The sequence below is a fragment of the Alosa alosa genome, chromosome 5, assembly GCF_017589495.1.
Source record: "Alosa alosa isolate M-15738 ecotype Scorff River chromosome 5, AALO_Geno_1.1, whole genome shotgun sequence".
Classification (NCBI taxonomy): Eukaryota; Metazoa; Chordata; class Actinopteri; order Clupeiformes; family Clupeidae; genus Alosa; species Alosa alosa.
The window spans coordinates 35203531-35221030 of record NC_063193.1 but is presented as its reverse complement, the minus strand read 5'-3'; the positions used below and the strand labels follow the sequence as shown (position 1 = coordinate 35221030).

Here is a 17500-nt window from a genome sequence, read left to right as displayed (position 1 = left end):
GGAGCGGAAGAGACCCAGAGAGACAGCGTGAGGCAGATTAAGAGCTCATCCCTGGCTGCTTTGGGTGGGCTCTCTGTGTCCTACTGACAGCTCAAGGGGAACGCATTCACAAGTGGCAGTCTCTCACACATACACACACACACACACACACACACAAATGCATACACTTAGAGGAAATGTGCTGTAATAAGCCTCATTCACATGTTAATACATACATTGTCTCAGCACACACACACACACACACACACACACTCTCAGAGACACACACACACACTCATAGAGACACACACATACACACGCATTCAGAGAATGCAAACACGAGCTGCCAGGATATGAAGGGATCAAGGGATCAACAGCTGGCAGCCCAACATTCCAGAAGAAGCACAGCGCACAGTGTATATGTGTGCCTGCTCTGAGGAGGATGACTTGGTCATACACACACACACACACACACACACACACACACACAGTGTGTACCTGCTCTGGGGGTCGTTTCTAGAAAAGTTAGCAACGACATTGCTTAACCACCATGGTACGACGCAACTTGCGACCAAACAACGACACTGTTACACCTGTTTCCAGAAAGCATCGTACCTGTGTCGCAATTCGCTACCTCCGACGTTCGAACACCATAGTTCCAACAACGTTGTTGATGATGCAGCGATACAGATCATTGGTGGAAACAGTGGAAACGTGTAATACCCCACCCCCTAGAAATGTTCTGTCACGGCCTATGTCGACATGTTTCTAATCTAAACCGAGTGATTAATGCTGGTATTGTCATTGGCATCAGCCAAAACCTAAACCTATTGCAAGCATATAAAACAGTTAACTTAAGCAGACCAATATGAGTCATTATTTGTGTTAAATATCTGTGTTGGAAAAAATATATAGCCTGGACAAATATCTGGGTATCCCATAGGTTATCAACTGTCACCGTGGCTTAACGGCGGCGTTGGTGCACTCGTGCTTTCGGCGAGTTAAGCATCCTATCTCTTCTTTTTATCTCTGAGTAGGCCTACGAGACACAACAATAGGTTTTGACCATACATATTTATGTATATAGTTACTCTACATCGAGAGTACAATAGGTAGGTATACATCAGTCAAAAACAATTTAATCTACGTGTCACACTAGCTCACCTGCAGGTAGCGAGAAGCAAGAGGACAATCTCACATCATAAGAAAATCAGACCTACAGCGTTGGGATAATAAGTCATCTGCTTTAGCCACTACACCATTTACCACTGCTGTTGTTAGGGACTGTGAAGATTATAATACTAAAAGCAAGGCAATACTTTAATTAACATAAATAGCAAGAATGAGCCAAGTAGGGGAGCAGTGTCTTCATCAAAATTAAGCTACAGGATAGATTAATCATTGAGTCCGCGAAATAAACATCCATAGCAAATTTTTGGTTAGGCGGTTGGGATTTTTGGTTAGGCGCTCCGGACACCAACAGGAACTACCAAGGAATGACACAAGTGCGACTGCCTAGGGGCAGTAGTTCAAACAACCAAACTTTGCGTCCTTGTTTGCGATTGAGAGTTCGAACTACCAAGGTTGCGACGCAAGTTAGCAAACGATGCTTTCTAGAAACGACCCCCTGAGGAGGATGACCTGGTCATACACACACACACACACACACACACACACACACACACACAGTGTGTACCTGCTCTGAGGAGGATGACCTGGTCATACACACACACACACACACACACACACACACACACACACACACACACAGTGTGTACCTGCTCTGAGGAGGATGACCTGGTCATACACACACACACACACACACACACACACAGTGTGTACCTGCTCTGAGGAGGATGACCTGGTCATACACACACACACACACACACACACACACACACACACACACACACACAGTGTGTACCTGCTCTGAGGAGGATGACCTGGTCGTCCAGGGGCAGCTCAGAGAAGTGCGGGATCCTCTTGGCCCACTCCACCAGGGTGAACAGCTGCTTGTCGGCCGCCTGGCAGATGTTTGTCACTGGGTCATTGGGCTGCAGGACAACAGAACAGGACAGAGAACAGGACAGAGACACCATTAATCAGCACATACTGTATATATCTAGAACATAGGTTCTCAAAGTGAGGCCCGGGGGCCAATGGCGGCCCGCAGAAACATTTCTGGCGGCCTGCGATAACATCTGATAACATCTGTAAAACTGTTAAAACTGTACAACTGTACTGTGTGCTTTGAAAAGAATGAATCTCCAATTAGTGAAGTTTAGTGGCCGTCAGGTTTTCCTGTGGTGCTTTGGTAGCTGGAATTGGCCCTGAATAAGGCCTATGCTGATAAGAAGCAAGGCACACTGAGACTGTTTGTTCTAAATAAATTTGTACTTGAAATGGACTGCAACCAGAACTGTTATATCCCAAATTTGTCTGTTGAGGGAAGAGAACCCCAGGGATTGTGTGTGCATTGCAATTTTTCTTAAGATTTTCACAAGTTTTGCCAGGTTTAGCCTCAGTTATGAATTATTATTATTATTATTATTAATGCTAATTGTTTATAATTTAATTTAATTGTTTAATGCAAAAAATATAAACTGATGCAACCTGCTCATTAAAATGATTACAAATGGGGTTTAATGCTATACATATAAACTGTAAAGATGCAACCTGCTCATTAAAATGATACAAATGGGGTTTAATGCTATACATATAAACTGTAGAGATGCAACCTGCTCATTAAAATGATACAAATGGGGTTTAATGCAATACATATAAACTGTAGAGATGCAACCTGCTCATTAAAATCATTACAAATGGGGTTTAATGCTATACATATAAACTGTAGAGATGCAACCTGCTCATTAAAATCATTACAAATGGGGTTTAATGCTATACATATAAACTGTAGAGATGCAACCTGCTCATTAAAATCATTACAAATGGGGTTTAATGCTATACATATAAACTGTAGAGATGCAACCTGCTCATTAAAATGATTACAAATGGGGTTTAATGCTATACATATAAACTGTAGAGATGCAACCTGCTCATTAAAATCATTACAAATGGGGTTTAATGCTATAAATATAAACTGTAGAGATGCAACCTGCTCATTAAAATGATTACAAATGGGGTTTAATGCTATACATATAAACTGTAGAGATGCAACCTGCTCATTAAAATCATTACAAATGGGGTTTAATGCTATAAATATAAACTGTAGAGATGCAACCTGCTCATTAAAATCATTACAAATGGGGTTTAATGCTATACATATAAACTGTAGAGATGCAACCTGCTCATTAAAAGATTACAAATGGGGTTTAATGCTATACATATAAACTGTAGAGATGCAACCTGCTCATTAAAATGATTACAAATGGGGTTTAATGCAATACATATAAACTGTAGAGATGCAACCTGCTCATTAAAAGATACAAATGGGGTTTAATGCAATACATATAAACTGTAGAGATGCAACCTGCTCATTAAAATCATTACAAATGGGGTTTAATGCTATACATATAAACTGTAGAGATGCAACCTGCTCATTAAAATGATACAAATGGGGTTTAATGCTATACATATAAACTGTAGAGATGCAACCTGCTCATTAAAATGATACAAATGGGGTTTAATGCTATACATATAAACTGTAGAGATGCAACCTGCTCATTAAAATGATACAAATGGGGTTTAATGCTATACATATAAACTGTAGAGATGCAACCTGCTCATTAAAATGATTACAAATGGGGTTTAATGCTATACATATAAACTGTAGAGATGCAACCTGCTCATTAAAATGATACAAATGGGGTTTAATGCTATACATATAAACTGTAGAGATGCAACCTGCTCATTAAAATCATTACAAATGGGGTTTAATGCAGTAAATATAAACTGTAGAGATGCAACCTGCTCATTAAAATGATACAAATGGGATTTTTTTCCAGGTTTTTTTTTCTTTTTCTCCCCCCACCCTTTGGTGGCCCTCAGCTAATGTTGGGTCCCTGAATTGGCCCTCACCAATCAAAACTTTGAGAACCCCTGATCTAGAACAACAACAGGACAGAGAACAGGACAGAGACACCATTAACCACCACATACTGTATATACTGTATCTAGAACAACAACAGGACAGAGACACCATTAATCACCACATACTGTATATATATTGTAACCCTACTTTTTAGAGTACTACCTGGTTAACTATCCAGTCTTGTTGAGTTAACTATCCAGTCTCGTTAATCACCACATACTGTATATACTGTATCTAGAACAACAACAGGACAGACACCATTAATCACCACATACTGTATATATATTGTAACCCTACTTTTTAGAGTACTACCTGGTTAACTATCCAGTCTTGTTGAGTTAACTATCCAGTCTCGTTAATCACCACATACTGTATATACTGTATCTAGAACAACAACAGGACAGACACCATTAATCACCACATACTGTATATACTGTATCTAGAACAACAACAGAACAGGACATGGCCACCATTGCATTTATACAGCGCTTTATCAAGGCACCAAAGGGAGTGGAGTAGCTTGGCGTGGCGAAGAGTCTGACAGACAAAAAGATTAACACCACGTCCTCATGAGACATTAACACCACGTCCTCATGAGAGATTAACACCACGTCTTCACGCATCCTCATGAGAGATTAACACCATGTTCTAACTGCATCCTCATGAGAGATTAGCACCATCTTCTAACTGCATCCTCATGAGAGATTAACACCATGTTCTAACTGCATGAGAAATTAACACCATGTTCTAACTGCATCCTCATGAGAGATTAACACCATGTTCTAACTGCATCCTCATGAGAGATTAACACCATCTTCTAAATGCATCCTCATGAGAGATTAACACCATGTTCTAACTGCATGAGATTAACACCATGTTCTAACTGCATCCTCATTAGAGATTAACACCATCTTCTAAATGCATCCTCATGAGAGATTAACACCATGTTCTAACTGCATGAGAGATTAACACCATGTTCTAACTGCATCCTCATGAGAGATTAACACAATGTTCTAAATCTAGTAAAGAAAATCTAGTAAAATGGGGTGGTCTGTAGTAGCTACATTACTCATGGGTGTGGTTTGGGCGTAACGTGCAATAAACCAATTAGAGCATCATCTCATATTCCCTTTAACAACAGGCACGCTTGTTCCATTGCGGATTGCTATTATGATGGCGGATTTGCCAGGCACAGCCAGGAACGGTTCACAGCGCTATAGTCAGTTGGGAACAGTTTGCTATTGATTTTTCCTCTTGACAAAATGTATGACAGAAATGTCACTTTCCGATGTTTTGGGATCACTCTCACTGAATCACTTTTTTGCAATGTAATCTAACATTACCTCACTATAGACAATGATCTTCTGTCAGATAAGCTCTCCTCTCTCATGCTGCTGCTGGGGCATTTGGGTTAAATGGCATCGGCATGCATTTCAACATCACGTCTCATTAAGTCCTCTAATATTTCCTAATTTATGTTATCAACACATCCGTGATTAGTAGAAATGTGTACGCTAGATTTATACCTATTTTTTCACACCGGACACCACACTGATTTCCCTCGTGTAGCAATATTTGTTATGTATGGTTTGGAGAAATGGGAACTGCTTCGTATAGATGAGAGGAGCAAAGTGCATTGCGCAACACAGGCGCCCAAGCAAGCGCTCCTGCAGGTGTTAGCTACGGCTGTATTACCATCAGGCAACTCAACAACGACAAACAGTTTCCAAGTTGACCTAACTTTCCAACTCTGCACAGTATCCCATTAACTGCATGACAGTAGGCTATTCACAATATTTTATGTAAGGTAGAGTTTGTAAACACGTTATCATCAACTTAATGCACGCACAACTTTTGTTTGAGCAGGAGAAAGAATAACAATGAATGGACGCAGCAACTACAGAAATTGTAGCCAAGGCTACTTGCTGCTTTCTTTTACTGTCTATGGTTGCTGGTTAACAGCACATAATAAGCTTATTTAAGCAAATTCACAAACTCAAGACTTCAAGACCATCATGGATATAAGATGTTTTTTGAAAACAACGAAAGGATGGAGGGAACATAGCAAAGCTTGGAGTTATTTCAGATGGGCTACAACAAGGTAGGCAAAATTGTGGTGCTTGTCAAAACCTTAGTGCAGCTGGAATAATGCTTATAGGCTGGTGTTAAAAGCGCACACGTCGTTTAAAGCCATACACAACGGTAAATTGGAACAAAACTAAAGGATAACTTTAAAGGATAACTTTAACTTTATAGGGCTGTATAAAGTTGTCCAAATTAATAGGTCGTAATTAGGCGTTGTTGTTGTAAAGATATTGCATGTAGATGTACTAGGCCTATATGGGCTACTAAATTTTTAGTTGACCAATGCACGAACAAAACCGGGAAACGGACAAATATTATCAAGGCTTTGAATGTTTCCATCTGTGCACAGGGTGTCTGTAGATCAGTGTGCATAGCATTCATTCCTGCAGACCTGTGGCCATGCATGCACCCTTAAAATAGCATCTGAATTTGCGCCATGACTTTAGACCAGGAGGTTCCTGGTCTGTGGCGGAATTGTTTTCTGAAACTGCAAAAAATCAACAGGGACCGTTAAGGCCGAACACGGACCGCGAAGCGCCGAACACGCCCCTCTTTGCTTGCTCACCTGTGGGGCACACATGTACCTGTGGAGGGAAAATTCCAACATGCGCTGACTGCAAAATAGTAAAGACAAAAGCGTGAGTATACAAAGTCAATTGCGCTGGAGTGCAAGATAGAGCCCTAATGATGCGATAGAGCCCTAATGATGCAATAGAGCCCTAATGATGACAGAGAAATAAGAGCCCTAATGATGGACAGAGAGCCCTAATGATCGACGATAGACCAGTATGAGTAACAGATTGAGTGTGGACAGAGAACACTAATGATGCAATAGACCAGTATGAGATTAACAGAGAACACTAATGATTAGACCAGTGTGGACAGAGAACACTAATGATGCGATAGACCAGTATGAGTAACAGATTGAGTGTGGACAGAGAACACTAATGATGCGATAGACCAGTATGAGTAACAGATTGAGTGTGGACAGAGAACACTAATGATGCGATAGACCAGTATGAGTAACAGATTGAGTGTGGACAGAGAACACTAATGATGCAATAGACCAGTATGAGTAACAGATTGAGTGTGGACAGAGAACACTAATGATGCAATAGACCAGTATGAGTAACAGATTGAGTGTGGACAGAGAGCACTCAATGCAAAGCCACAGTCAGATGCTCGAATGCAGTTAGGACAAGCTGTATTAGGCCGTCTAACAGTCCCAACCAAGACACTGCAAAATGACACAACAGTACAGAATCTGACTACAAGAAAACTGAACTTGTTCATGTACTGCATACTCCTACAGTATATATATATAAGGAGAGGAGGGCTTTCCTTTGCTTTCTGCTCAGGGTTGAATGACGGGGTAGAGCTGAAATGTGTAAGCAAATTAGTTTGTGGTCTACAAAACATTCTTCAATGGTGACCACGTCAGAGGCAAACAAGCTTTTAAACAGAACCAGATGATAGAGAGACAAAAGATGAGAGGAAAAAAAGAGTGAGAGACAGAGAGAGAGAAAGAGAGAGAGAGAGAGAGAGAGAGAATAAAAGAGAGGGCATTCAGAGAGCGTGCATCCGAACGAGATTATTGTTATTTTGTGTTTATAGGTTTTGTATTAATTTTGACAATGGTCTCAACAACATTGCGCTCATCGTATAAGTGAGTTTTGGTTTGAGACGCCGGGGGTTTGACGTGTCTGAGTGTGGGGTCAGTACTGCAGTTCACTAAGACAAAAACTGTACTGGTCAGTACTGCACAGTTCACTAAGACACAAACTGTACTGGTCAGTACTGCAGTTCATTAAGACACAAACTGTACTGGGGTCAGTACTGCAGTTCACTAGGACACAAACTGTACTGGTCAGTACTTCAGTTCACTAAGACACAAACTGTACTGGGGTCAGTACTGCAGTTCACTAGGACACAAACTGTACTGGTCAGTACTTTAGTTCACTAAGACACAAACTGTACTGGTCAGTACTGCAGTTCATTAAGACACAAACTGTACTGGGGTCAGTACTGCAGTTCACTAAGACACAAACTGTACTGGTCAATACTTCAGTTCATTAAGACACAAACTATTCTGGGGTCAGTACTGCAGTTCACTAAGACACAAACTGTACTGGTCAGTACTGCACAGTTCACTAAGATCCAAACCTGCGGAAAGTTTAATTTGGTATTTTGCCCGTTTATTTTTTAAACATTGCGCCCAGGGGTGTGGCCATTAACAACCTAGGGAGGGGCCTGGCGCGTTGTCTAAAAATTGCTATCGTACACCACCTAAACCTGGTCAGAAGTCAATGGCGAGTTGTTCATATGCTATTTTAAGAGCGCATGTCAACAGTCATATTGGCAGGTGCATGCACCATCCTTCTATCATTCATGAACGCACACCAGCACACGTCCATGCAAAGCATTACAAATTGCACGATTACAATGGGAAACATAATTAGAATAAAGATATTACGAAATACTATACATCTCATAATGAGTAGTTATTCACCATCATTTGCAAATTGGTAATGACGGTTAAAAGTGATTAGGGGAGGCGAGACACGATGGAGCACAGCTGAAGAAGCACTGTCACAAGATATAAGCAACTCCTCTGCAGGATAAATGTTGTTTTATTCAGTCATTTGAGCAACATTAGGGTAAGTGTTGCTTTTTCCAGCCTATGTTTTCGATGGTAACCCATTGTCAGTCAATAGTGAAAGTAACTGCATATAACTGTCTTCGTTGACTGACACCTTGGTGAAGTTAGTTTCACTTGAATGAATTCATTCAAGCCAATGAGTTCAAATAATAGACGAGTGCAAATGCGTGAAGGCTATGCTAGGTTTTAGTAATGCATGGTTTAAGAATGACTATTCCATACGGTCTCGCAAGCAGCCTCCTTCAAATGCGCCGTTTAATGCCAAAATACCGATGCATTTATTTGACATATCGCGCGTTGCGCCATTAAAGGGAATGACAGATGTCATTCTCATTGGTTTCAATAAATGTTACACCCCAAACACACCCATATGACTGATTAAAAAACCTAGGAACACCTTGTTGCGCCATGCGCTCCATGTTTGATAACGAAACCCCTCCCAATGTAAACTGGACATCCTACTAAATTTGAATAGACTTTTGACGAGTGACGAGGCACTTTAGAATGTCATGATAGGGCCCTTACACTCCTTCCCGCTCCCTCAGATCCTCTAACCAGAATCTCCTCTCTGTCCCCTCGCACCAGCCTCTCCACTAGTAGCAGCTCTTTCAGCACCATGGCCCCTAAGCTCTGGAACTCTACCCTAGTACTCTACCCTAGTAGCAGCTCTTTCAGTACCATGGCCCCTAAGCTCTGGAACTCTACCCTAGTACTCTACCCTAGTAGCAGCTCTTTCAGTACCATGGCCCCTAAGCTCTGGAACTCTACCCTAGTACTCTACCCTAGTAGCAGCTCTTTCAGCGCCATGGCCCCTAAGCTCTGGAACTCTACCCTAGTACTCTACCCTAGTAGCAGCTCTTTCAGCGCCATGGCCCCTAAGCTCTGGAACTCTACCCTAGGTGGCAGCTCTTTCAGCACCATGGCCCCTAAGCTCTGGAACTCTACCCTAGGTGGCAGCTCTTTCAGCACCATGGCCCCTAAGCTCTGGAACTCTACCCTAGGTGGCAGCTCTTTCAGCACCATGGCCCCTAAGCTCTGAACTCCCTACCCTAGTACTCTACCCTAGTAGCAGCTCTTTTTCAGCCATGGCCCCTAAGCTCTGAACCCTACCCCTAGCAGCAGCTCTTTCAGTACCATGGCCCCTAAGCTCTGGAACTCTACCCTAGTACTCTACCCTAGTAGCAGCTCTTTCAGTACCATGGCCCCTAAGCTCTGGAACTCTACCCTAGCAGCAGCTCTTTCAGTACCATGGCCCCTAAGCTCTGGAACTCTACCCTAGCAGCAGCTCTTTCAGCACCATGGCCCCTAAGCTCTGGAACTCTACCCTAGGTGGCAGCTCTTTCAGTACCATGGCCCCTAAGCTCTGGAACTCTACCCTAGTACTCTACCCTAGTAGCAGCTCTTTCAGCGCCATGGCCCCTAAGCTCTGGAACTCTACCCTAGCAGCAGCTCTTTCAGTACCATGGCCCCTAAGCTCTGGAACTCTACCCTAGTACTCTACCCTAGTAGCAGCTCTTTCAGTACCATGGCCCCTAAGCTCTGGAACTCTACCCTAGCAGCAGCTCTTTTTCAGTACCATGGCCCCTAAGCTCTGAACTCCCACCCTAGCTGGCAGCTCTTTCAGCACCATGGCCCCTAAGCTCTGGAACTCTACCCTAGGTGGCAGCTCTTTCAGTACCATGGCCCCTAAGCTCTGGAACTCTACCCTAGTACTCTACCCTAGTAGCAGCTCTTTCAGCGCCATGGCCCCTAAGCTCTGGAACTCTACCCTAGCAGCAGCTCTTTCAGTACCATGGCCCCTAAGCTCTGGAACTCTACCCTAGTACTCTCACCCTAGTAGCAGCTCTTTTCAGTACCATGGCCCCTAAGCTCTGGAACTCTACCCTAGCAGCAGCTCTTTCAGTACCATGGCCCCTAAGCTCTGGAACTCTACCCTAGCTGGCAGCTCTTTCAGCACCGTGGCCCCTAAGCTCTGGAACTCTACCCTAGGTGGCAGCTCTTTCAGCACCGTGGCCCCTAAGCTCTGGAACTCTACCCTAGGTGGCAGCTCTTTCAGCACCGTGGCCCCTAAGCTCTGGAACTCTACCCTAGGTGGCAGCTCTTTCAGCACCATGGCCCCCTAAGCTCTGGAACTCTACCCTAGGTGGCAGCTCTTTCAGCACCATGGCCCCTAAGCTCTGAACTCTACCCTAGGTGGCAGCTCTTTTCAGCACCATGGCCCCTAAGCTCTGGAATTCTACCCTAGGTGGCAGCTCTTTCAGCACCATGGCCCCTAAGCTCTGGAACTCTACCCTAGGTGGCAGCTCTTTCAGCACCATGGCCCCTAAGCTCTGGAACTCTACCCTAGGGTGGCAGCTCTTTCAGCACCATGGCCCCTAAGCTCTGGAACTCTACCCTAGCAGCAGCTCTTTCAGCACCATGGCCCCTAAGCTCTGGAACTCTACCCTAGGTGGCAGCTCTTTCAGCACCATGGCCCCTAAGCTCTGGAACTCTACCCTAGGTGGCAGCTCTTTCAGCACCATGGCCCCTAAGCTCTGGAACTCTACCCTAGCAGCAGCTCTTTCAGCACCATGGCCCCTAAGCTCTGGAACTCTACCCTAGGTGGCAGCTCTTTCAGCACCATGGCCCCTAAGCTCTGGAACTCTACCCTAGGTGGCAGCTCTTTTCAGCACCATGGCCCCTAAGCTCTGAACTCTACCCTAGGTGGCAGCTCTTTCAGCACCATGGCCCCTAAGCTCTGAACTCTACCCTAGCAGCAGCTCTTTCAGCACCATGGCCCCTAAGCTCTGGAACTCTACCCTAGGTGGCAGCTCTTTCAGCACCATGGCCCCTAAGCTCTGGAACTCTACCCTAGCGGCAGCTCTTTCAGTACCATGGCCCCTAAGCTCTGGAACTCTACCCTAGCGGCAGCTCTTTCAGCGCCATGGCCCCTAAGCTCTGGAACTCTACCCTAGGTGGCAGCTCTTTCAGCGCCATGGCCCCTAAGCTCTGGAACTCTACCCTAGCAGCAGCTCTTTCAGCACCATGGCCCCTAAGCTCTGGAATTCCCTCCCTCAATCCCTCCATGACTGTCCCTCCTTTCCTTCTTCAACGCTCACCTCAAGACCTTTCTGTTTCAGGAACACTTCTCATCCTCCACCACTGCATAGACGCTCAAGACCTTTCTGTTTCAGGAACACTTCTCATCCTCCACCACTGCATAGACGCTCAAGACCTTTCTGTTTCAGGAGCACTTCTCATCCTCCACCACTGCATAGACGCTCAAGACCTTTCTGTTTCAGGAGCACTTCTCATCCTCCACCACTGCATAGACGCTCAAGACCTTTCTGTTTCAGGAGCACTTCTCATCCTCCACCACTGCATAGACTCGTCGTGATACTGTATATATTTTTGTTGTATGTTTTTTTTTTTTTGAGTCGTCATGCTCCGACTTTGTAAAGCAACCTTGAGCTTGAGAAAGACGCTATATAAATAAAACATATTATTATTATTATTATTATTATTATTATTATTATTAATTGCAGAGATTCTCTCACACAATAATCCTGTGGTCTGTAAATAAGGGCTCTGGCATGCATGCATGTGTGTGTGTGTGTGTGTTTATGTGTGTGTTTGTGTGTATGTTTGTGTGTGTGTGTTTGTGTGTGTGTCTGTTGGTGTTTGTGTTGGTGTTTGAGTGTGTGTTGGTGTTTCTGTGTATGTCTGTTGGTGTTTGTGTTGGTGTTGGTGTTTGTGTGTATGTCTGTTGGTGTGTGTGTGTGTGTGTGTGTGTGTGTGTGTGTGTGTGTGTGTGTGTGTTGGTGTTTGTGTGTGTGTTGGTGTTTGTGTGTGTGTTGGTGTTTGTGTGTATGTCTTTGTGCGTGTTGGTGTTTGTGTGTGTGTTGGTGTTTGTGTGTGTGTTGGTGTTTGTGTGTGTGTTGGTCTGTGTGTTTGTGTCTGGCTCTGTTGCTGTGCATGGTCCTGGTCAGCTTGTGTTTACAGACGGGCATGTCAGGGCCTGCCGCTTCCTGCTAAAGAGGACATGCTTTTAGGACCCCACTAAATATAGCCTCATAGTAGCCAGGGCTTTTAGGACCCCACTAAATATCGCCTCATAGTAGCCAGGGCTTTTAGGACCCCACTAAATATCGCCTCATAGTAGCCAGGGCTTTTAGGACCCCACTAAATATAGCCTCATAGTAGCCAGGGCTCGGGGCAGCATTCTGCTCCATGATACAACTGTCATAAGCACTATGAGGCCCAGTGGAGGAAGAGAGGAGTGAGAGAGAGGAGAGAGGGAGAGAGAGAGACAGAGAGAATGAGAGGGAGACAGAGGGGAGAGAGAGAATGAGAATGAGAGGGGGAGAGAGAGAGGGAGACAGAGAGGAGAGAGAGAGAATGAGAGAGGGAGACAGAGGAGACAGAGGAGAGAGAGAGAATGAGAGAGATAATGCGAATGAGAGGGAGAGAGAGGAGAGAGAGAATGAGAGAGGTAGGGAGAGGGAGAAGAGAGAGGGAGAGAGAGAGGGAGAGGATGAGAGAGGGAAAGAGGACGGAGAGAGAGAAATACAGAGAGGGTTATATGGAGCGGGGTTGTCCTGAAGCATTTTAATAGTGCATGTTAGAGGATCTGGAGCACTCTACACTGACTACATTTAATTCAGCTTGACCACACACACACACACACACACACACACACACACACACACACAGCACAGCACAGCACAGCACAGCATGCTCTAACTCATTACACACACAAGACATCAGAAGACATCTCTACCAGAGAGGATCTGATTCAACAGGGACACACTATGACATCTACACACTGACAAACAGATGGAGGAGGGAGGAGTGAGTGAGAGAGAGAGTTAGTGTGTGTGGACATTTCTCCTCCACTGAGGGTGTCTCGAGACGTCCAATTGTCTGTCTCCTCAGAGGTCCAAGTTCCCTGTCTCCCTTTGAGGCTATAGGTCTTTATTATGGAACAGCAAATGTTACTTTATTAACGAGTGTCTCTGGACGTCTAGCAGTCTCTCTCTTCCTGCTCTCTCTCTCGCTCTCTCTCTCCCTCTGTCATTCCCCTCAGGCTCAGGGTGACACACAGAGTGGTATTAGCATGTAGCTAATTAGCATGAGACGTCTAGCTTAGTCTCTCACACCCTCGGGCCATCAGGGAGAAGCTAGCACTCTCTAACTGAGCATCTCCAGAAGCTCCCCCCTCTCTTGAGAAGTCTCCCCCCCCCCTCTTGAGAAGTCTCTCCCTCCCCCCTTTCTCTTGAGAAGTCCCCCCCCCTCTCTCTTGAGAAGTCTCTCCCTCTTTAATTGAGCACCTCCAGCTGCCTGTCTGTCTCTTTCCTGCCCTCAAGCCAGACTGGTCAGACTACAGAGGGTTAGCATGTAGCAGCTGTTAGCACAGCCATTCCCTCAAGTCAGACTACAGAGGGTTAGCATGTAGCAGCTGTTAGCACAGCCATTCCCTCAAAACAGACTAGCCTATAGAGCAGGGGTCCCCAACCTTTTATGTACCATGGACCGGTTTGATTCCCAATTTTTTTTTCACGGACGGTGGGGTGGGGGGGTGGGGGTGGGTGGGGTGGGGGGGTTCCATGTTCTGTGTTGTGCATGCAATACTTGAAAAGAACTAGCTCCAGTTATGTATAAACAGTGAAGGTAACAAACTCTTAAAAATGTGAAAAACGTGAACTTAAAGAGAAGTGAAAATTGAACAATAACTATGAAGTCATTGCCGAAAACCTGGCCTCGCATAGATACGTGGTGGGAAATGGTAGCAACGTTCTCGGAATATCTCGGAATATCTGCTTTGGTTTTCATCCAAAACCCGCCAGAGAGGTTTCCTCATAGCCTACACTATTAAGACCACCGCCATTTGCAATTTCGATCAACTGATCTTCCTCCCGCGCTTGACAAGTTAGGACTATTGACAAATGGGTGGGCGGACCCACTCATTGGTTTGCCGTGGATCTTTGGAGGATGGGAAGTAACGCTCAAACTGATTTGAAAGCTAACAAGGTGATCGCGCAAGACCAGCTGCGAGAGAAAGGCCCGGCCTCAGTCTCCCAAAACCCCCACTACTGTTTGGAACATATCAAATACACCCCGATCCACTCGTCGTACCCACAAATCAAGCTTGGCTTTAAATGCAGCGACTATCTGCCAGTTTAAAGACAGTCGTCATTCTCCTCTGCAGTGACAGGTTGAGGTCATTAAGCAACCCGAATATGTCACACAGGTAAGCAAGTTTTGACACCCAGCCCTCATCACTAAAATATGCAGCTAACGGTGACTTTTTTTCTGTAAGAAATCTCTGCAGCTTACTTTCAACTCACTCAACCAACTTGGATATCGCACCCACGGTGACCCATTCGGCCTCTCTAACAACTGTGCCTCAATATCCTCCTGACATATCATCAATCGGGCCTATAGACAGTGCAGTGCTATAGACAGAAAAGCGGTACCTGAGCTATTTTGTTTTGCTGCAGCCTCCCAAGGAGTTCATTGCACATGCCTTTACCAGCAGGCAGAATTAACTCTTCCCAATAGTAAAGGGCTTCTTAGATTTAGCAATCCGACTAGCCACTATGAGGCTTTTAGCTTGTTTCACGCTCAACCGATGTGGTTGCTTTTAACGACTAGTTTTTTTGTCCTTCTTGCTCGCGTTTCTTACGCTCAAAGAACTCGAGGGGTTTGTCTTTAAGTAATACGATGCTTGGACTCTAGATGTCTAATTAGCTTTGATGGTTTAATTGCTTCGTTTGACAACTTATCGCCAAATACCACACATAAAGGACTTGGTGCATGAGTCACCGGGTCTCTGCTAAAACCATAGGCTATTTTTTAAATATGACTCGTCATATTTCGTATTGAATGACCCCTTCTTTTTCTTTGAGGTATCTGGCTCACCATCGCCAGTGGGTATTATTGCGAATGTGACATTATTGCAATTATTAACTAATGTCAGTAATGTTATTCAACTAGTTGTCATTTCAAAGAAATTACACTTCTCCGTTTAAAATGTTACCTTAGCTAAGAGGCTAGCTAGCATGCTAACAACAGGACAGTAACTGGCAGCAGCATGGTCTGATATTAAGTTATTTTATTACAAAACGCTAAAAAAAAATTACACTTTTAGGCTTGAAATGATCCCAAACACTTGCAGATTATGACAAAATTTTCCAAAAAACCCTCAACAAATCCAGAAAGACATAATGACCAATTTATTGGTAAAATTCCACAAGTCTCCATTGACATTAGTGCAGCCAGGGTTTACTCTGGTCTGCATAAAGGGGATTTTCCCCCTCCCCCTTGCATAATCAACATGGAAATTGTCAACGCTTATGCCTCTCGCTCCGCTTTAACCCTCTCTGATAGAGGGTTAGCATGTAGCAGCTGCTAGCACAGCCATTCCCTCAAGTCAGACTGATAGCAGAACTTCCATCCAGACCCACTTAATGTCACTCCTCACTATGAACTGTTTGTCCACTAGCTCAGAAATAAGTTAAGCAGCCAATGACTCCCATAACAACTGCATACAGTATAAGTATATATTCTTTTAATCCTGTGAGGTAAATAGTCTCTGCATTTATCCCAATCCGTGAATTAGTGAAACACACACAGCACACAGTGTACACACAGTGAGGTGAAGCAGACACTAACCCGGAACAGTGAGCTGCCTACTACATCAGCGGCGCTCAGGGAGCAGTGAGGTTCCTTGCTCAAGGGCACTTCAGCCGTGGATGTGGGCATGGGAGAGCAGTGAGGGGTTAGGGGCCTTGCTCAAGGGCACTTCAGCCGTGGATGTGGGCATGGGGGAGAGCAGTGAGGGGTTAGGGGCCTTGCTCAAGGGCACTTCAGCCGTGGATGTGGGCATGGGAGAGCAGTGAGGGGTTAGGGGCCTTGCTCAAGGGCACTTCAGACGTGGATGTAGGCATGGGAGAGCAGTGAGGGGTTAGGGGCCTTGCTCAAGGGCACTTCAGACGTGGATGTAGGCATGGGAGAGCAGTGCTCAACCACTTCCCCCCAGGGCTCTCAAGTTTTGAAGTTTGCAGGAGTGAGGCATTGGCACAGTGCCACGCCCCCTCCCCCCTGATCGAAGTACATGACCCTCCCATGACCCACCCTCCCCATGTCCCATCGACCCAGCTTCATGAGAGAGCACAAATTCCATTATTTCAAACACACTGTTTTATTTATTCTAGAACCCTATAGTAAATAATAATAAATAATAATAACATAAATTATAATAATAATTTCACACAAATGGGCCCTTTGAACAGCAGTGGCTCATTCTGCTCTAAACAAACAGAAAACAACCAAATGAGAAAAGCACATTTAGCCCCAAATGGTCTCTTGAACAGTGGTGGTTCTGTCGTGTGTGTGTGTGTGTGTGTGTGTGTTTATGAGTGATGTTGTGTGTTGTAAGTGTTTCTGCAGATTTTGATGCCTTGATGACTGATACTGGGGGCTCCCATTTAAAGCACTGTGGTTCAATGTCAGCCATTTTCACAGTCATGAGGCCTTCCTTAAAAATATTCTTGTTTGCAGTAATAGCCAAAAGAAAAAAATAAAAATGGGTCGGTAGGTAGGTCAATATTTTTTTTTTCAAGATTCAAAGTAAACCATGCAACCATGCTTTTGCATGGTTGCATGATGCTTGCATAAGAAAATAAATACTTCTCAAAACAGCAAGAATTATATGGGTGCCATTGTTTTGGGATGTTTCCCTCATG

At 44.5% G+C, this 17500-nt stretch overlaps 1 protein-coding gene across 1 annotated transcript in view; it reads right to left on the bottom strand.

The window, feature by feature from the left end:
• The window catches only part of rxrab (retinoid x receptor, alpha b), a 50255-nt gene that overhangs the window by 14004 nt on the left and 18751 nt on the right, over positions 1–17500 (bottom strand). The window contains exon 5 of the mRNA XM_048243572.1: positions 1904–2033. Coding sequence (XP_048099529.1) covers positions 1904–2033 — 130 coding nt within the window. The remainder of the gene's footprint in view (positions 1–1903; positions 2034–17500) is intronic.